Genomic DNA, 20949 nt, shown 5'->3' with positions numbered 1-20949 from the left:
CCGTGTCCTCTGCTGGTGTTGGTCCACTGGGTTTTATCAATTCCAAAGTCAGCGCAGCCCTCTAGCAGGAAATTCTAGAGCACTCCATGCTTCCCTAGGCTGACCAGCTTTATGGAGATGCTGATTTCATTTTCCAGCAGGACTTGGCACCGCCCACACTGCCAAAACTACCAATACCTGGTCACATGATCATGGGATCACTGTGCTTGATTGGCCAGCAAACTCCCCTGACCAAAATCCCATAGAGAATCTGTGGGGTATTGTCAAGAAGGAGATGAGAGACACCAGACCCAACAACCAGCAGAAAGCAGCTCTCACAACAATAAATATTTTTCAAGTAGTCTCATATAGGATTTTCAGAAATAGCGAACAATGCTGGTTTTATAAAATTACCTTAGAATTCTATTAACGACTCATTATTTATTACAGACCAAAGTCATTTGATTTTTATATCTTCCTGCAATTCAGTTTTAACCGGATGAGTCCAAAAATCATCATCCTTGGACATACCACGCAGGCAAATAAATGTATGTGGTCAATATTTGCTCAAATCACAGAGCAGAGGTTACCCGGTTAATGGTTAGAGGTCTTGGATTGCTCAATAGTAAGGACCGGACATACATTATCCTATATAAGAGGTCAGTCCAGCCAAAAGATTTCAGTCTTCTCTGAGGAAGTCAGAACTTTGTTGTAAGTATTCATTTTTCTTTACTAATTCTTTAGATTTTCCTCTAAAAATACAAACAATTTATATAGCAAATTTTTAAAATATTCGTTTATATACAAATTTATATCTATACAACAATTTATATTCATATGACAATATATACAATTATTTATATAGCAGATATAGTAAATGTGTCTTTCTAAATTGAATGATCCTGGAACATTTTGAAGGGAAGTTCTTATTCTTATTGAATTTTCCTGATTTTGCAATGTTATATAAAGATCATGCATTCAATAATTTGCCATTGCTTTCCAGATAGACTATTTGTTTCCTATGCAGGATATCTAGCTACATATAAATAATCATAAGGACATTAGAACAAAACAATTGTTCCTATACGTTATCAAAAATGGTCCAAATGCATCCATAAAGTGTTTCACATAGGGTGTAATCTCAGGATTTGTTGAGTTTTATGAGGGGTGGATCAGGGAGGTGAGTGGTGGTAGGTCCCCCTGTTCATTGGCTTGAGAAGAAGAAGGTCATTTATTTTTTTTCCTTTTTCCTGTAAGGAGGGATTATAGCTGTGTAAGGAGACTCTATTATACTGAGCCTTGATTTTTTTTTTTTTTTTTTTGGTCTCTGGAATTTAATCACTTTGGTCTGAGGTGCTCCAGCGTGACCACTGGGTCTTTGTGGTGTCCTTCAAGGTCCCCCCATGGGCCGGATGGGGATCAATGCATGCCACCCAATCTTGAAGTGCATTGACAGCATGGGGCTGATTAGAAGGAGTGTTTCATATATCCTTGTTAGATGACATGGATATATTGGGGGTCTCAAAGGACCTGAAGAATCAGGTCATCCCTCAACCAACGTATTGACCTTATTTGCATTTCTCATTTGGGCTCCTTTCTTACTGACCTCATAATATTCTTTCTGTATTGTATTTTATTTCTTGTTGTATGCCGATATCCTTGAGACATTCTTTTAATAAGAAACTTTGTAATAATAAACTAATATATGCATTTTTATGGTTTGTTGGTTATGCTATTGGAGGCGTAGGTAAAATCCTATTTGCCTTGGTTTAATATGTAGAATTGGATTTTGGTTTTAATGGGGAAGGGTCATTTGTAGGGATGAGCTTGGGCATGGTAGGACTAGGGTCAGAACCCATATTTATAAGAAAATGTATATACATATTTATATAGCAGATATAACAAATGTATCTTTCTAAATTGAATGATCCTGGAATATTTTGAAAGGAGGTTCTTATTCTTATTGAATTTTCTTGATTTTGCAATGTTGTATAAAGATCATGCATTCAATAATTTGCCATTGCTTTCCAGATACTCATTTCCTATGCAGGATATCTAGCTACATATACGTAATCATAAGGACATTAGAACAAAACAATTGTTCCTATACGTTTATCAAAAATGGTCCAAATGCATCCATAAAGTGTTTCACATAGGGTGTAATCTCAGGATTTGTTGAGTTTTATGAGGGGTGGATCAGGGAGGTGAGTGGTGGTAGGTCACCCTGTTCATTGGCCTGAGAAGAAGAAGGTAATTTAATTATTTTCCTTTTTCTTGTAAGGGGGGATTAAAGCTGTGTAAGGAGACTCTATTATACTGAGTCTTGATTATTATTTTTTTGGTCTCTGGAATTTAATCACTTTGGTCTGAGTTGCTCCAGCGTGACCAGCAGGTCTTTGTATTGTCCTTCAAGGTCCACCCATGGGCCGGGTGGGGCTCAATGCATGCCACCCAATCTTGGAGTGCATTGACAGCATGGGGCTGGTTAGAAGGAGTGTTGCATATATCCTTGTTAGATAGCATGGATATATTGGGGGTCTCAAAGGGTCCTGAGGAATCAGGTCTTCCCTCTTGACCTTATTTTCATTTCCGATTTGGGCTCCTTTCTTACTGACCTCATAATATTCTTTCTGTATTGTATTTTAATTCTTGTTATATGCTGATGTCCTTAAAAATTTCTTTTAATATGAAACTTTGTAATAACGAACTAATATATGCATTTTAATAGTTTGTTGTTTTTGCTATTGGAGGCGTAGTTAAAGTCCTATTTGCCTTGGTTTAATATGTAGAATTGGATTTGGGTTTTAGTGGGGAAGGGTCATTTGTAGGGATACAGCTTGGGCGTGGTAGGACTAGGGCAGGGGTGTCAAACTTAATTACAGCATTATGGTTGCCTTCAATGGGTTGGTTGTATGGTTGTATCTGTAAGACTATGTCCAGAGAACCCCAACCCCCTTTACTTTACTTCCGATGTCAACAGCCCCCCCCCCTCCTATCAGAAAGAAAGCCCCCCCACCCTCTATTTCATCACAGTGCACCCCTCTTACCTTGTGCTTCTGCCGGGAAGAAGCTGGGGGCAGATCTGGGAAATAGAAAGTTCAGGGTCTGGAGGAAGACCAGAGGATGGCTGGAGTCAGCTGCTGGAGTCTGCTGAGACCAGGGAGAGGCGGTGGAAGATCTGGGAAAAAGAAAGTTCAGAGTCTGGAAGGAGGACCAGAGGATGGCTGGAGTCAGCTGCTGGAGTCTACTGAGACCAGGGGGATGTGGTGGAAGATCTGGGAAATAGAAAGTTTAGGGTCTGGAGGAAGACCAGAGGATGGCTGGAATCAGCTGCTGGAGTCTGCTGAGACCAGGGGGATGTGGTGGAAGATCTGGGAAAAAGAAAGTTCAGGGTCTGGAAGGAGGACTAGAGGATGGCTGGAGTCAGCTGCTGGAGTCTGCTGAGACCAGGGGGAGGCAATGAAAGATCTGGGAAAAAGAAATTTCAGGGTCTGGAAGGAGGACCAGAGGATGGCTGGAGTCTGCTGAGACCAGGTGGTTGCGGGAGTAGTTCTTTCCTCCTCTCTGCTGCCAACTGCTAAGACAAGGTGGGTGCAAAAAGAAGGGGGTTGCTGTAGCTGCAGAACCGGTTCAAGGGCCAAATGAAATGGCATGGAGGGCCGGATTTGGCCCGCGGGCCTTGTGTTTGACACATGTGGACTAGGGTCTAAACCCATACGTGTGAAGTTTTCACCTGTACCAGCCAATCTTCTATGGCTGGGGCCACACTTATACATGGCCCTTGTATATGTGGAGCTGTGGGGTGGGGAATGTCCCTGCCACAGATGATGATTGACCCTTACAGGTGGCAGATTCCTTGCAGGTCAATGTACATATTTACCAGCACACTATGGATCTTCAAGTAACATCCGAAGAATTTACTCAGAGTGATCACAGCTAAAAAGTGTGACGTTTCAGAGCTACTCAAGACCCCTTCACCACTTCCCTGATTAAAGGGTCCTGGGTGGCCCGAAACATCACACTTTTTTGCTGTCATGTGACCACTCTCAATAAAAGCTTTTGGGCGTTACACAAAGATCCATGGTGTATCGGCAAATATGTACGTTGAACTGCAAGGAATTTGTCACCTGTAAGGGCCGATCCTATGTGCTTCTTTCAGGAACGTGTGTGATGGGAATATTGATATGAGATTCCTTGTGGGTTCAGATCTTAGTCTGAACACACCCAAGCTCATCACCAGTCATTACACTAGATTGGCAACGTTGTTGTTTAACTTTTAAAAGGAACTTCTCAATTCTTAAAGGGTCAGTCTGGCAAAAACTTAATCTTTTCAAACCCTCAGTAGATGGTTGCATTGCCATGTTACTTAGGTGGTAGGATCTGGGTTTGACCTCCTAGAACAGTGATGGTGAACCTTGGCACCCCAGATGTTTTGAAACTATATTTCCCATGATGCTCATGCACTCTGCAGTGTAGCTGAGCACCATGGGAAATGTAGTTCCAAAACATATGGGGTGCCAAGGTTTGCCATCAATGTCCTAGGACAGGGTTCCTCCTGAGGTTGCTAGGGGTTCCTTGAGCAATGGGCAATTTCTGCGTCTCAGATAAGTTCCCAATGACACCATTGTTCCTTTTATCTATCTGTAAGGGGGTAATTCCCAATGATGACAAGAGTAAGGAGCATTCTTCCCACTGACTCTCACACTAATGTGTCAAGAGTTGTAGATTTTTCATTTTAAGCAGGGGGTTCCCCGAGACCAGAAATGTATTTCAAGGGTTCCTCTGTGTTGAAAATAGGCTGTCCTAGGACATCCAATTTAGTGGGTTCCTATATTTGCTTCTGCACACCATTGGGGAGATTGAAGTCAGCAAAGGTTTGCATAATTTTTGTAAATTATCCCGCCGTTGGATAGACAACCCAGAGGGTCTCAGTCCTTATTATAATATGATATTTCAAAGTGTTATATTATATTATAATGATAATATATACTACTTTATAATAATAATAATATTTAAAACAAATTGTTAGAAAACAAGGCTATGTACATTTGTTGGTCAAGCAAATTATACCTAAGCAGGGCTCATGGCAAAATCTGATGCTCATTTTGACTATTTTTGGTAAATTTAAGTTACTAAGAATTGCAGCAATATCCCGGATTTTTGCATGTCTCTAGTGTAATTGTAATTTCTATTGTTTATTGTGTTCTTTTTTTTCTATTCTATTATTTTATTTTCTATCCCATTATTTTCTATTTTATTCTATTCTATTCTGTTCTTTTCTAGTTTTTTTCTAAATCAGAATTTCAGAAAATGGTTATATTTTTTTCTATTCTATTTCATTCATTTTTTTTTTTTTTTTAAATTGTAGTCTATTTTTTTATTTTCTGTTTTATTCTTTTCTTTTCTATTCTGTTCTATTCTTTTCTGTTCTATTTGAATATGAAATTATTCTATTCGAAATCCAAATTTTGGAAAAGGTTATATTGTTATATTGAATTATTTTCTATTGTTTATTGTGTTTTTTTCTATTCTATTATTTTATTTTATAATAGATTTGATTATTAGTAACAAGTGAATGCTGCACTTTGAGCACGCCACACTCAAAAAAATACATAAATAAAAAGCCTTAGAGCCGGTTCACACTGGGGCGACCTGTCAGGCGACCTGGTCGCCTGACAGGTCGCCGTAATTCGCCTGCCATAGAGAAGCTGTGGACCCGTTCTAATAGGAGCGACACAAGTCGCTCCGACTTAGAAAAAGGGTCCGGAGCTTCTTTGGGGCGACCCGGAGCGACCTGCATTGACTTCAATGTTATGAAGTCCGTGCCGGCCGCTCCGAGGTCACGGTGCGAGCTGCGCACCGCGACTTGTGAGGTCGCCCCGGCAAGTCGGATCGCTCTAATGTGAACCAGCTCTTAGCAAAAAAAAAAAAAAATATATCCCCAAAATAAATGAAAACCCCAAAATATCATGCCTCGTAACCAAAGCCCCCCACACCCATGTTTAAGGGAAGCCATGCAACAGCAAAGGGTTGCTGCGGATGAGACAGCAGCTTACAGTGACTGCTGATCTCAAATCAACCATAAAATACAATTCAAGGCAAAAAGAAAAAAAAAAAACTAATTATAATAATAAAAAAAAAAAAAGAAAAAATAGGTTGACTGCCCAAAGCGTTAGCCATCAGAATTAAAGTACAATTTCCTAACTGACCCTTACAGAAAAAAAAATAATAAAAAAGCAGTTTAACCTAAAAAAAAAACCATGCCAACAGAAAAAAATAAATTCCTCAAAATAAATGAAATTCTTAAAAAATACTATGTTCTTAAACTACCCCCCCCCCCCCTCCTCCTTTTTTTAAAGTCCTTGCACCAAGAAAAAAGTTTTCTAAGATGAAGATTAGACTGGCTTACCCCGCTGTGTTATTTTATTCTGACAGCGGAAACTCTTTATACATTGATCCGCTCTGCAGACAATTGTGGACAAATTCTTACATAAATTTCACACATTTGTAAACCACAGGATTTGTCATGAACCCATAGTAATCCAAACCTCATCCCTAATAGGCAAATGAGAAATGTTGCATATATTTTCTTTTCCTATATCCAGCCAGAAGATGGAGCTCTCACTTCTTTTTACATGTTGTCGGTTCTTAGATTCTATTCCATAATGCCTGTTTTTTTACCGAGCTCAAATGCTCAAGCTACAGTTTATAGCCACAAGAAGTGAATGAGTCGGAGCAATGGATGTCTCCAGCGAGGTTTAAAATATCAGCTTAAACATGTACAAACCTATATCTTTACGTTATCTACAGTACTTATAGGTGAGTTGTTGTTGAATATCAATTCATCACTGAATTTTTGATTTTTTATTCTCTCTTAAGGAAAATGAGGGTCCTACTGTTCCTGGGTTTGAGTGTGGCTCTTCTTTACTCAATGGTCTTTGCCGACCACCACCAAGGTGGGGGAAAGCAATCGGGACACAAAGACGATCATGAGCATAAAGGTGACCATCATCACCATGGTCACCGCCACCATGGCCGTCACCATGGCCACCACCACCACCATCACCATGACCACGACCACCATGACCACCAACATGACCACCACCATAAGCACCATCACCGGGGCAATGAAACATTGGCCTGCCACAAAATAGCAGCTAGCAATTCCAAATTTGCATTTGACCTCTACAGGCAGGTAGCAGCGGACCACCCATCAGAAAACATTGTCTTCTCCCCAATAAGTATATCTGTAGCACTGGCTTTCCTATCCCTTGGTGCCAAAGCCCAAACTCATGACCAGATCTTAGAAGGCATTGGTTTCAACACCTCTGAGATTCCTGAGAAAGACATTCATGATGGCTTCCACCATCTGCTGGATGTGCTCGATGAAGATGACAGTGAGCTTCATCTCGACAATGGGAACGGTCTTTTCTTAAGTCAGAAATGGAAATTCCTTGATGACTTTCTCAACAAAGCCAAGAACATCTACGATTCCGAAGCCTTCACTGTAGACTTTTCTAATTCTGAAGAGGCAAAGAAACAAATAAACAGCTACGTTGAAAAAGAAACAGACGGCAAGATCGTTGATGTGCTGAATAGTGTAAACAAGGACGCAGCCTTTGTTCTGGTCAACTTTATTTATTTCAGAGGTAAGTCATCAAAAAGTTATATGAGAAAATTTAAAAATTTCATTCCCAGCAAGCCCCTCCCACTTGCTAAAATGCCACAAAAAAAAGACACTTGTGCCGGGAAAAAGTTATATAATATACTTACCACACCCCAGCTTCCATGGTGCAGAGGGGTGATGTCATCATACTGCTAATAAGATTTTGTGGAGTATTAATTAATCCAAATCTCAAGAGAAGACACAGCAGCACATTGCAGGATCATCTTCTTATGAGATTTGGCTATTCAACGATCCCTTGGATCTTGCTGGAAGCAAGATGACGTAAACCTCTAGGCAGAAACTGGGGAAGAATAAGGATATTATCTTACTTTTTACCCCCACAGGTGTTTTAGTAAGTTTGATTTGGTGAGTTAGAAAGAAGTTGGAGGACCACTCTGAATAAGTGGACCTTATGAACATGGTGCAAGATCAGCTTTAGGGAGTCTAAATGGCATCTGTCAGGATGTAAACATCCAGGGCTTCCATTTGGGGTTTTCCTTAATTTTGACTCCATTAAGCTGAATGAACCTCCAACATAGTCCATTTTATAACGTAAAGAATATTTTGCTCCGGGAACCTTTTTTCCTCTCGTTTAACACCTAAAATGCATTGAACTACTTTGCAAGAGTTCACCGACCAGACCCAAGCCCATTATTGACAAGAAAATAGAAACAGAAGATTACAACATTCTGTTCTTTATGGAATTTTCATTTTTGAGAATCAACAGATTCCAAGGTAGAACACAACAATCATTATTGGCCCAGAAGTAGCTCCACCTTTAGGAGAGGGACCCTTAGACCTCATGCACAGAGGAGCTGGGTCCCACCCCTGGATCATAATTGGCCCAGAAGTAGCTCCACATTCAGGAAATGGACCCTTAGGCCTCAATCACAGAGGAGCTGGGGCCCACCTGTGCATCATTTTTGGCCAAGAAATGGCTCCATGTTAAGGAGATGGACCCTTCGGCCTCAATCACAGAGGAGCTGGGGCCCACCTATACATCATTATTGGCCCAGAAATAGCTCCACCTTTAGGAGATGGACCCTTAGGCCTCAATCACAGAGGAGCTGGGGCCCACCTGTGGATCATTATTGGCCCAGAAGTAGCTCTACCTTCAGGAGATGGACCCTTAGGCCTCATTCACAGAGGAGCTGGGGCACACCTGTGTGTCATTATTGGCTTCGAAGCAGCTTTACCTTAAGGAGATAGGCCCTTAGGCCTCAATCACAGAGGAGCTGGGGCCCACCTATGAATCAATATTGGCCCAGAAGTAGCTCCACCTTCAGGAGATGGACCCTTAGGCCTCATTCACAGAGGAGCTGGGACCCACCTGTGCATCAATATTGGCCTAGAAGCAGCTCCACCTTAAGGAGATAGGCCCTTAGGCCTCATTCAAAGAGGAGCCGAGGCTCTTCTGTGCATCATTATTGGCTTTAGAAGTAGCTCCACCTTCAGGCGATAGACCCTTAGGCCTCATTTACAGAGGAGCTGAGGCTCACCTATGCTTTATCATTGGCTTAGAAATAGCTCCACCTTCAGGAGACATTTACAGAGGAGCTGTGGTCCGTAGTCCATGAATGTGCCATAGGATTACAGGTGTGTGGGTGAGCAGCCCTGAACATGTTTTGAGGAGTTAACTCTCTTCTTCAGAGCTAGTAGCTCTGAGGAAGAGTTTTTAGCCCTCGAAAAGCGTCAGCTTTTACATTGGTTGCGGTTCATTGTCCAAGTCTTCCACAGTTCATCCAGTCCCTTGATTTGGTCTATTGTATGACTGAGGTTCCCATCTTATTTTATGCTTCAGGCCTCTTTGTGGGTTTGTTACTTTTGTAAATGGTGCCTAAAGGTAATGCACAAGGCAAGTAGTGCACCCCTATATAATGTTTAATTTAAGACCAACGATTGCCCCAATATAAACAGGGCAAGCATAACGTTTATCCAGACACCACACCGAAGATACTGTTGTCAAGTCTTCTTATTTAAGTTCTCGGACTAGGTCCCATACCATCTTATTGTAGATGTGATGATTCTTATAGACAAGGTAAAGTATATCTAAACACAACACTTTTTTGGTTTTCGATACAATGGAAATTGATTAAGACCCCCATGTAAATCTCTTTAGTTAGCTGTCACTGGAGCGCACGTCCCCATTAGAACCTTCTGTTCCAGTGACAAAATTTTCCATTTTCCATCACTTTCTGCCCCATTGGCAATGTACAACAAGAGATGGTAAATGGAATGAAACATTACTCTTCCAAATGTCCTATAAACCTACAAAAGCCTCCTTTTCAGTGTATGACTTTCTGCCAAGACAAGTGCTCTTAAAAAATCGGAATAACTAATTTATTTTTCTTCCGAATATATATTTATCTTATGACTCATTCATTGGTAGGACAATGGGAAAAACCTTTTGATGAGACATTTACCCAAGAAGAAGATTTTCATGTGAATAAGGATGAGACTGTGAAGGTGCCTTTCCTGTCTAGAACTGGCTATTACAAAGTTGCGGTCTTGGATGATGCCACCATCGTAACCCTCCCCTACAAAGGGAATGCCTCTGCGTTATTCATCCTCCCCAACGAAGGCAAACTGGGAGAAGTGGAAGCTAACTGGAAGGGTATAGTGAAGAAGTTTAAAAAGTCCTACAGTGAAGAGTAAGAGCACCTTTTCTTGAAATTATTTTATAGACATCTTCCTCTCTATATGTCGTATGAAAAAAAGAATTTCCTGTTTTCATTCAGCGGGACTGGAGCAGCCATTCTCAGCCAGAGTTAAATGGTTCCTCCAGAAGTTTCCAGGGTTTCCTTGAGCTGTGGCTGATAGACCTCCCATTTAATGGTGCCTGCATAGGTACAGTACAGGGCCCATACCACTTATGGCGCTTTTCCAATGCATGGAACCGAACGGTTCGGCTCGCTTTTGTGCTTTTCCACTGCATGGTACCGCATGGTACTGTGTTGGAACAGTTCGGTACGGTACGGCGGCGCTTTTCCACTACATGGAACCGAACGGTACGGCTCGCTTAAACAGTACCACCTCAGTTGTGGTTCCAACAGGGCCGTACCGGTACCATATCCCACAATCCTTTGCATGCAGCCTTGACTGTTTGTCACTACTAGCCACTGATTGGTCAGAGAATCGTTGTTATCCCACCCACTTTACTTTAGTACTACTTTAGTGGAAATGCAAACCATACCAAACCGTACCGAACGGTTCCAACACCGTACTATGCGGTACCATGCAGTGGAAAACCAAACCGGGCCAAGCAGGGCCAAGTAGAGCCGAGACGGTACTTGCAGTGGAAAAGTGCCATTAACAGAGCAAACTGTAGAACACCAGTGATCTTTTTAGCTGTCTGTATGGGTTTGCTCACACGAGTTGGCCAGGGAGTGGTGAAAGCAGGTGGTCGAATCCCGGTGTTACTGTTCCCAGACCACTGATCTGATCACTGACATGCAGCTACTCAGGGCTGGACACATGCTGTAGCAAAAATGAAACAACATGTTGCATGCAAGTCTATGAGGATTCCGCACAACTGTATGCACAGTAGTGGAGCATATGCAGAGCCAGGGGTGTAACTAGAACCTTCAGGGACCCCGTGCAAGAAACCATGAAGGGCCCCCCTGACCTAAGCCTGGGGCCCTTCCCACTAGACCTGGGGCCCTTTACAGAGTTTCCCCTTCCATCAGGATCCACAGAGTTACCCCTTACATCAGAGTTTCCAGCATTCCCAGAGTTCCCCTTTACATCAGGGTCTTCAGAGTTCCCCCTTGCACTGTAAAGGGTAACTCTGCAGACCCTAATGTAAAGGGGAAAACTGTGGGCCGTGATGTGAGGGGGGAAAGCATCTGACGGTGTACAGGGGAACTTTGATGTAAGAGGCTCTCTGGTCTCCAAAGCTCCCCCTCCTTACACCAGAGTTCCTCTTTTCCTCAGATTCTGAAACGTTTCCCCTTGTACTGTAGGGGTAAATTCTGCTGACTGATGTAAGGGGTAATTCTGGGAACTCTGATTTAGGGGAAATTCTGGGAACTTGATGTGGGGGTGACAGCTCTGGTGACCAGAGACCCCCTTATATCAGATTTCCCCTTTACACCAGAGTCTGCAGAGGGAATACGCTATGGTAAAGGGATTCACTAATGTAAGAGGGGAGTAAGGACACTGATTTAAGGGGGGACCTTTATATCAGTGTCCCCCCTTACTCTAGGGGCTCCACTCCCCCCCCCCCCCCCCCACAGAGTGACTGACTGCTCCACAGACTTTGTGTGGCTTGGAGCTGTCACACACTGACCTTCTCTAATTGCCTGCAGGCTTAGTCTTTTGGTCTTCCTCTCCCCCCACACCCCCTCCTTGCAGTCCCTTTCAAATTTGTGGGAAAGGCGCCAAGGGCACACATGATCAGCGGCCCAAGCCCAGCCAAGACTGAGCTGACGGTAATGAGCTCAACAGGTTACTAAGCGGCCAGAACTGTGCATACACAGTTCTGGAACCGGCCGCTTAGTAATTGCCTGAGAAACCATGGGTAGGCATTGCACCTAGTGCCAAGAGAGTGCAGGGTTTCTAGCACTGGAGGATGGACAAGGGTGTCAAAAAAGGAGGACATGTCAAAGAGGAGAAAACAACAGCATAGTTTCAGCTGAATATCAAGGAAAAAACAAATTAAATAGTTTACCTGGAGCCGAACTCTGAATGACGATGGGCAAATTTCAGTTCCTGTCAAGCTCAGCTGATTACTAATTTGCCAGTTCCAGAAGCGCCATAATGTCACCAGGCACCAGCGGAATGTCCCCTCACCTGAGCCGACCCGAACTGAGCCAAGCTCAGCCAATTAGTAATCAGCCGGTTCCAGAACTGCGCATGGGCAGTTGAGCCAGCCAACTAGTAATAGGCAGCATTGATGAGCACTGATAGGTTGCACTGATAGGCTGCATTGATGAGCACTGATAGGTGGCACTGATGGGCACTGACAGGCAGCATTGATGAGCACTGATAGGTGGCACTGATAGGGTGCATTGATGAGCACTGATAGGTGGCACTGATGGGCATTCATGAGCACTGATAGGCAGCACTGATTAGCACTGATAGGTGGCACTGATGAGCACTGATAGGTGGCACTGATGGGCATTCATGAGCACTGATAGGCAGTACTGATGAGCACTGATAGGTGGCACTGATGGGCATTCATGAGCACTGATAGGCAGCACTGATAGGTGGCATTGATGAGCACTGATAGGCGGCATTCATGAGCACTGATAGGGCTGCACTGATAATCGGGACACTGATGATCATAACCCAGTTTATCAATGTAAACAATGTACTGTGACAGTCTGGCTGGTTAATGGCTCTCCTTTCCTCACACAGACACAGTGAGGGAAGAAAGGAGTGCTGATAACTGACAAGTCTGTTTACATGGGATCAGCTGATCACATGGTATAGGGCCACTGTGATTGTCCGAAGGACGCAGCAGTCACAGAGCATGCTGGATGCACATCCCAGGGGGCACGTGGGAGGAAGGATTCTGGGAGGATGTCCATGGATGCCCTCCTAGAACTGGAAGCCCGGAGCTCGGATGGAAGGGGGGTCAGGGGCGCCCTTCATGGTTTCCTGCACCGGGGGCCCTGAAGGTTCTAGTTACACCTCTAGTCCTTAGTGTCCCTCTAATATGCAGGCTCTCAAGCCTTGATCTCCTGCCAAAAATAGGCAAAGAGCATGACGAGTAGAGGGATTAGGGGGGCGCTCTGCTCCCCACAGCACTCTTTTCCTCATGCCCAGCTCCTTAGGACCTCATTCTGTTAAATTGTTCTCCTACTACCTACTTATTATTCCAGAGAAGGACTAATGATGACTCTATAACTGCAGGCTGCTGGGCATTGTTAAGCCAGGAAAAAAACATAATGAGACTCTTATTTCATAATTTTTTCATTTGTATGTATTCTCGTGTTGTCAAAGTAAAAGATTGTATTTTGTTAATATTTTTTATTATTATTTTATTATTATTATTTATTTATTATTATTATATCTTGCTAACACCTCTCTGTTTCTTCCACCTTCCAACAGCCTTGTAAGTCTGAGACTCCCCAAGTTTTCTGTTTCTGGCTCCTTTGACCTAACAGAAGTTCTGCCTAAATTGGGAATAGTTGATGTGTTTTCCAACAGCGCGGATCTTTCTGGAATCACTGGGACTCCTGGCTTGAAAATTTCACAGGTGAATAGTTATTGTTTAATATTTATAGTTTTCTGGATATAAATTCAGGGGGAGGGTGAAGAGTGAGATCATCGAAGACAAATAAGATAAGAGTGACGGTCATCCAAAATTCGGAAAAGTTGATGTGTTTTCAAATTAGGGAAATCATGATCTGAACATTTACAAAGTGACCTTTTATATTTATGTGCTTTTATATTATGTTGCACTAAATTGCATAAAAGGCAGGATGTTATGCATGAAGGTAAAAAACCTCTGTGCAGCAGCACCACCAATACTGAGCCCCATCTCGATCCAGCGATGTGCACGAGAGCATCAGCTCTCTGGGGACTCTCCCTCCTCATTGGCCAATCACAGCCAGTGAGCCAATTAGAAGAGTGAGGGGGCGGGCCCGAGCCGTGGCTCTGTGTCTGAATGAACACGCAGAGCAGCAGCTCGACCCATTGCAAGCTGCTTGCTCTGGGAGCACTCGACATGAGGGAGGGGCCAGGACCCGAGAAGAGGAGGATCGGGACTGCTCTGTGCAAAACCATTACACAGAGCAGGTAAGTATAATAAAGAAAATAGCCTTTAACATCACTTTAAAGGGATTGTAAAGGCAGAAGGTGCCTTTTATGCATTAAGATAAAAAGCCTTCTGTGTGCAGCAGCCCCCCTCAGCCCCCTCTCATACTTAACTGAGCTCCATCTCTGTCCAGTGATTTTTGCAGAAGTGTCTCACCTGCCTGAGACTCTCCCTTCTCATTGAATGAGAGGGCAGCGCGGCACCATTGGCTAACATGGCTGTCAATCAAATTCAGTGAGCCAATGAGGAGAGAGAGGGGGCGGGGCAAGGTCACGGCTCTGTGTCTGAATGGGCACAGGAAGCTGCTGCTCGGCTCGGGTGCCCCATGACAAGCTGCCTGCTGTGGGGGCACTCAACAGGAGAGAGGAGCCAGGACCACCAAAGAGGGACCCAAGAAAAGGAGGATCTGGGCTGTGTTCGGGTTCAGGTAAGAATATTTGGGGATCTGGGGGGGTCAGCTGCAACCAAAAGGTTTTTCACTTTCTTGCAAAGAATGCATTATTATGGTGAAAAACTCTGAGACTTTACAACTCCTTTAACTTACTGTCCCATAGCCAAACAGGAAGTGAGAGGAAATCCCTGCAAATTAAGGGAATTCCCAGGTCACCAAAACTAGTGTCCCCATTGGAAGATTTCCCCTCCACTACTTTTCTGGGGACAACCCAAAATTTGGGGTTTTCTTTGACTTTCAATGATAATGGTAAACAGGACAAATAAAGAGGGGGAAATTGGGAATCACCCTAACAGGGGCGCAGACAGCAATAATAACTGACAGGGGTTCTATTCCTTTAAGACTCTGTACAAAAAAAACAAAAACAAAAAAAAACAAAAAAAAAAAAACTAAAGTTTTGCCTTTAGTTACACTTTAACTAAAAAATATGCAACTATAAAGCTGGATGAAGGGCACTTTTATTGCTGATATTGCTATACATAGCCTAGCTGAAACAAAGACTTCCAGGTTTACAGGGGAAGTACTCAGAAATCCCCCACCAAGAAGAAGTGCAGGAGGGGGATCAGAGGGGACCCCTCCCTCCCATCCAGGAATACTGACCCCCCTACAATAAAAGGAGAACGCTGAACAGGGAAAGTGCATGGGGGTGGAATATAGGGTAGGGTGACCAGACGTCCCTGGTTTCCGGGAATAGTCCCTGGATTGAGGACACTGTCCCCGGACCAAGTCTCTCCCCGGTTTCCGGGAATAGTCCCTGGATTGAGGATACTGTCCCCGGACCAAGTCTGTCCCCGGTTTCCAGGAATAGTCCCTGGATTGAGGACACTGTCCACGGACCAAGTCTGTCCCCGGTTTCCAGGAATAGTCCCCGGACTGAGGACACTGTCCCCGGACCAAGTCTGTCCCCAGTTTCCAGGAATAGTACCCGGACTGAGGACACTGTCCCCGGACCAAGACTGTCCCCGGTTTACGGGAATAGTCCCCGGACTGAGGACACTGTCCCCGGACCAAGTCTGTCCCCGGTTTCCGGGAATAGTCTCTGGACTGAGGACACTGTCCCCGGACCAAGTCTGTCCCCAGTTTCCAGGAATAGTACCCGGACTGAGGACACTGTCCCCGGACCAAGTCTGTCCCCAGTTTCTGGGAATAGTCCCCGGACTGAGGACACTGTCCCCGGACCAAGTCTGTCCCCAGTTTCCAGGAATAGTACCCGGACTGAGGACACTGTCCCCGGACCAAGTCTGTCCCCGGTTTCCGGGAATAGTCCCCGGACTGAGGACACTGTCCCCGGACAAAGTCTGTCCCCGGTTTCCAGGAATAGTCCCCGGACTGAGGACACTGTCCCCAGACCAAGACTGTCCCTGGTTTCCGGGAATAGTCACCGGACTGAGGACACTGTCCCCGGACCAAGTCTGTCCCCGGTTTCCAGGAATAGTACCCGGACTGAGGACACTGTCCCCGGACCAAGTCTGTCCCCGGTTTCCAGGAATAGTCACCGGACTGAGGACACTGTCCCCGGACCAAGACTGTCCCTGGTTTCCAGGAATAGTACCCGGACTGAGGACACTGTCCCCAGACCAAGACTGTCCCTGGTTTCCGGGAATAGTCACCGGACTGAGGACACTGTCCCCGGAAAAGTCTGTCCCCGGTTTCCAGGAATAGTACCCGGACTGAGGACACTGTCCCCGGACCAAGTCTGTCCCCGGTTTCCAGGAATAGTCACCGGACTGAGGACACTGTCCCCGGACCAAGTCTGTCCCCGGTTTCCAGGAATAGTACCCGGACTGAGGACACTGTCCCCAGACCAAGTCTGTCCCCGGTTTCCGGGAATAGTCACCGGACTGAGGACACTGTCCCCGGACCAAGTCTGTCCCCGGTTTCCAGGAATAGTACCCGGACTGAGGACACTGTCCCCGGACCAAGTCTGTCCCCGGTTTCCGGGAATAGTCACCGGACTGAGGACACTGTCCCCGGACCAAGTCTGTCCCCAGTTTCCAGGAATAGTACCCGGACTGAGGACACTGTCCCCGGACCAAGTCTGTCCCCAGTTTCTGGGAATAGTCCCCGGACTGAGGACACTGTCCCCGGACTAAGTCTGTCCCCAGTTTCCAGGAATAGTACCCGGACTGAGGACACTGTCCCCGGACCAAGTCTGTCCCCGGTTTCCGGGAATAGTCCCCGGACTGAGGACACTGTCCCCGGACAAAGTCTGTCCCCGGTTTCCAGGAATAGTACCCGGACTGAGGACACTGTCCCCAGACCAAGACTGTCCCTGGTTTCCGGGAATAGTCACCGGACTGAGGACACTGTCCCCGGACCAAGTCTGTCCCCGGTTTCCAGGAATAGTACCCGGACTGAGGACACTGTCCCCGGACCAAGTCTGTCCCCGGTTTCCAGGAATAGTCACCGGACTGAGGACACTGTCCCCGGACCAAGACTGTCCCTGGTTTCCAGGAATAGTACCCGGACTGAGGACACTGTCCCCAGACCAAGACTGTCCCTGGTTTCCGGGAATAGTCACCGGACTGAGGACACTGTCCCCGGACCAAGTCTGTCCCCGGTTTCCAGGAATAGTACCCGGACTGAGGACACTGTCCCCGGACCAAGTCTGTCCCCGGTTTCCAGGAATAGTCACCGGACTGAGGACACTGTCCCCGGACCAAGTCTGTCCCCGGTTTCCAGGAATAGTACCCGGACTGAGGACACTGTCCCCAGACCAAGTCTGTCCCCGGTTTCCGGGAATAGTCACCGGACTGAGGACACTGTCCCCGGACCAAGTCTGTCCCCGGTTTCCAGGAATAGTACCCGGACTGAGGACACTGTCCCCGGACCAAGTCTGTCCCCGGTTTCCGGGAATAGTCACCGGACTGAGGACACTGTCCCCGGACCAAGTCTGTCCCCGGTTTCCAGGAATAGTCCCCGGACTGAGGACACTGTCCCCGGACCAAGTCTGTCCCCGGTTTCCAGGAATAGTCCCCGGACTGAGGACACTGTCCCCAGACCAAGACTGTCCCCGGTTTCCGGGAATAGTACCCGGACTGAGGACACTGTCCCCGGACCAAGTCTGTCCCCAGTTTTGTCCACGGATTCGGCAGGATGAATTTTAATTTTGGCGCCCCAACCCTCCATGAATTCCTTTTATAGAAATTAAAATTAAACTAATTATTCTGCCATAAGTAATAAAAGTAACATTCACTAAAGACAAAAGCCTGATTGTAATCTTAGAACAGTTAGCTATTAATATCGGATTATTTATATTATATTATTTATTGGAAGTTATCCTACAGTTTGTTACAATGAAATATTTGTTAATTTATATTGTTATTGTTAAAACAAAATTCTTTGGTAAGAATAAAATACAAAATATGCATTGAAAAGTTTTTTTTCTCTATCTTACCTTCTTAACATTTGGTAGTCATATCCCAAAAAATTAAGTATCCTTTTTTTTTTTTTTTTAACTCATGGACAAAATGTGAGAAATAACGTATAAGTCATACAATCATTCCATAGACACATATACTGCATATATAGTTTGAGGAAAATCTGCTTATAAAATAGTTTACCATTTGCCAATAAAAAAAAAAAAAAATGTCCCCAGATTTTATTTAAAAAAAAAAATCTGGTCACCACTGGAATACAGATAAGAACAGGGAGACCCCCCCCTCCCCCATCCAGAAATACAGGCACCCCCCTCCAGTTTAAGGAGATTCTGGACTAGGGGGAGAAAATGGAGGTGATTAGAGGGGACCTCTCCCTCCTGTCCAGAAATTTGTGAGCTCATTGGATTTCTGGCAGATCAACAGGTATCCTCAGGGCTGTAGATAGGGGGGCACCAGTCCTCCTGTAGGGGGCCAGGGCACACATGGGGGCCCCAACAGCAGAGGGAATCAGTGAGGTCGGATGGAGGGGCAATTACAGAATGCCCTGTGTGACTCTGCAGCAGCTGAAAAACAGTTTCTCTCCCTCCCGGGAGCTTTCAGCTGCTGCAGGGAGAGACACAGACACAGGGCACCCCCATGGAAGTTTCCCTGTCCCATAAAAAAAATACTAAATTGTAAAAATAGTAATTAAAAAAAATTGTAAAATAAAATATTTTTTTTTGGAAATTTATATTTATTAAAAAAAATAATTTTAGAACATTTTTTTAAAAAATTATAAAATGTTTTTTTCAAAAATGTAAAAAAAAACTATTACAAAAAATTATATAAATTTATTTTCAAAAATGTAAAAAAAACTATTACAAAAAGGGATAATTCACACAGCTTCTCTGTTATCTTTGTGTCCTCTAAGAATGATTTTAGTATATTTTTAGTGAAAATGTTGTTTTGATATATTCCAGGGGGGGCCCTGCCAGGTAGGCTGTATGGGGGCCCTGTGATTTCTATCCCTGGGTATCCTTCTGTATTTGCATCAATATAAAAGGGAGAAGACATGGGGAATTGTTACATATGTTGCAGATGTATTGCAAATGTATTTATTTATTTCTTTCTAAACTTTACAAAAAGTAACGAATCGCCATACAAACTAGATGTTCATTTGGTGTTTCTTCTCTGTAGGCTCTGCACAAAGCTAAGTTAAGCGTAGATGAGAAGGGGACGGAGGCTGCTGCGACCACGGTACTGGAGGCCATTCCAATGAGACTTCCCCTGCAGATTAATTTTAATCGTCCGTTCTTATATAGTATTTATAGCCATGAAACCAGAAGTGTTCTCTTCTTGGGTAAAGTGGTAAACCCAGCAAAATAATTCCCTGGACGTGTCATTGCTGTGCCTATAATAAAGATTATTCTTTGGTTCACAACTTCTTCACTCCTTTATGTTATATATTGCTATATATTTTGTGGGCGGTCTTTAGGGCAACGTGTTACATTTGCATTTTTTCTGACACATAATGCTCATAAATCTGGGGGGGGGGGGGGGCGCGATTTGGCATGTTTGCCCTGGGCTCTAGATGACCTTGTCCCGGCACTGGCCCCCACCACCCCATGACCAACTATCTTACCCACACCTGATCATTATAACTACATATAAAGTGCAGAGGTCAGGATTGGATAAATTAAAAAGTACAAGGATCAGCAGCAAAAATAATGTACAGTGTGCAGGAGACAGGAGAGGAAAACATACAGAGTGCAGAGGTAAGGTGTATATAATAAACTATGTATAGGAGTCATGAGCGGGACTATAGAGTGCAGAGATCCGGAGTATAGACACCCTAGTGCATAGTAGTGCCCCTATGAGGCATTTTACATCTACATATATACCCGCACATACATCAAACACTAACATAAATCGTATCTCACAAAAGTGGGTACACCCCTCTTATTTTTGTAAATATTTTATTCTATCTTTTCATGTGACAACACTGAAGAAATGACACTTTGCTACAATGTAAAGTAGTGAGTGTACAGCTTGTATAACAGTGTAAATTTGCTGTCCCCTCAAAATAACTCAACACACAGCCATTAATGTCTAAACCGCTGGCAACGAAAGTGAGTACACCCTTAAGTGACAATGTCCAAATTGGGCCCAAAGTGTCAATATTTTGTGTGGCCACCATTATTTTCCAGCACTGCCTTAACCCTCTTGGGCATGGAGTTCACCAGAGCTTCACAGGTTGTCACTGGAGTCCTCTTCCACTCCTCCATGATGACATCACAGAGCTGGTGGATGTTAGAGACCTTGCACTCCTCCACCTTCCATTTGAGGATGTCCCATAGATGCTCAATAGGGTTTAGGTCTGGAGACATGCTTGGCCAGTCCATCACCTTTACCCTCAGCTTCTTTAGCAAGGCAGTGGTTGTCTTGGAGGTTGTTTGGGGTCGTTATCATGCTGGAATACCCCCCTGCGGCCCAGTCTCCAAAGGGCGGGGACCATGCTCTGCTTCAGTATGTCACTGTACATGTTGGCATTCATGGTTCCCTCAATGATCTGTAGCTCCCCAGTGCCAGCAGCACTCATGCAGCCCCAGACCATGACACTCCCACCACCATGCTTCACTGAAGGCAGGAAACACTTGTCTTTGTACTCCTCACCTGGTTGCTGCCAGGGTCGGCGCCAGCAATAGGCAGGTTAAGCAGCTGCCTAGAGCAC

The 20949-nt window shown here is 44.6% G+C and overlaps 1 protein-coding gene across 2 annotated transcripts; it reads left to right on the top strand.

Moving 5' to 3' along the window:
* Nucleotides 1-561: 561 nt before the first annotated feature.
* LOC309569505 (alpha-1-antitrypsin-like) lies at nt 562-19659 on the top strand. 2 transcript variants are annotated; one of them, XM_082275370.1, is made up of 5 exons: nt 562-638; nt 6859-7628; nt 10035-10296; nt 13700-13847; nt 19416-19659. In XM_082275370.1, exons 1-5 carry the CDS (start codon nt 577-579, stop codon nt 19602-19604), a joined length of 1431 nt encoding a protein of 476 aa, XP_082131496.1. In that variant the 5' UTR covers nt 562-576; the 3' UTR covers nt 19605-19659. The 2 variants fall into 2 exon arrangements, with proteins under 2 accessions (XP_082131496.1, XP_082131497.1); XM_082275371.1 differs by lacking the exon at nt 562-638 and adding an exon at nt 672-690.
* The last annotated feature ends 1290 nt before the right edge of the window (nt 19660-20949 follow it).

The sequence above is a fragment of the Pelophylax lessonae genome (genome assembly GCF_965119305.1).
Source record: "Pelophylax lessonae genome assembly, chromosome: 13".
NCBI classification, from domain to species: domain Eukaryota; kingdom Metazoa; phylum Chordata; class Amphibia; order Anura; family Ranidae; genus Pelophylax; species Pelophylax lessonae.
The sequence above is the reverse complement of the archived record's forward strand: the minus strand, read 5'-3'. Positions and strand labels throughout refer to the sequence as shown.

Excerpts from the sequence above, each read along its gene's own strand:
- LOC309569505 (XM_082275370.1), top strand. The coding sequence starts at position 577 with ATGGTTAGAGGTCTTGGATTGCTCAATAGTAAGGACCGGACATACATT. Across the intron at positions 10,297-13,699 it reads AAAAAGTCCTACAGTGAAGA|CCTTGTAAGTCTGAGACTCC; the intron begins GTAAGAGCACCT and ends ACCTTCCAACAG. Across the intron at positions 13,848-19,415 it reads CTGGCTTGAAAATTTCACAG|GCTCTGCACAAAGCTAAGTT; the intron begins GTGAATAGTTAT and ends TCTTCTCTGTAG.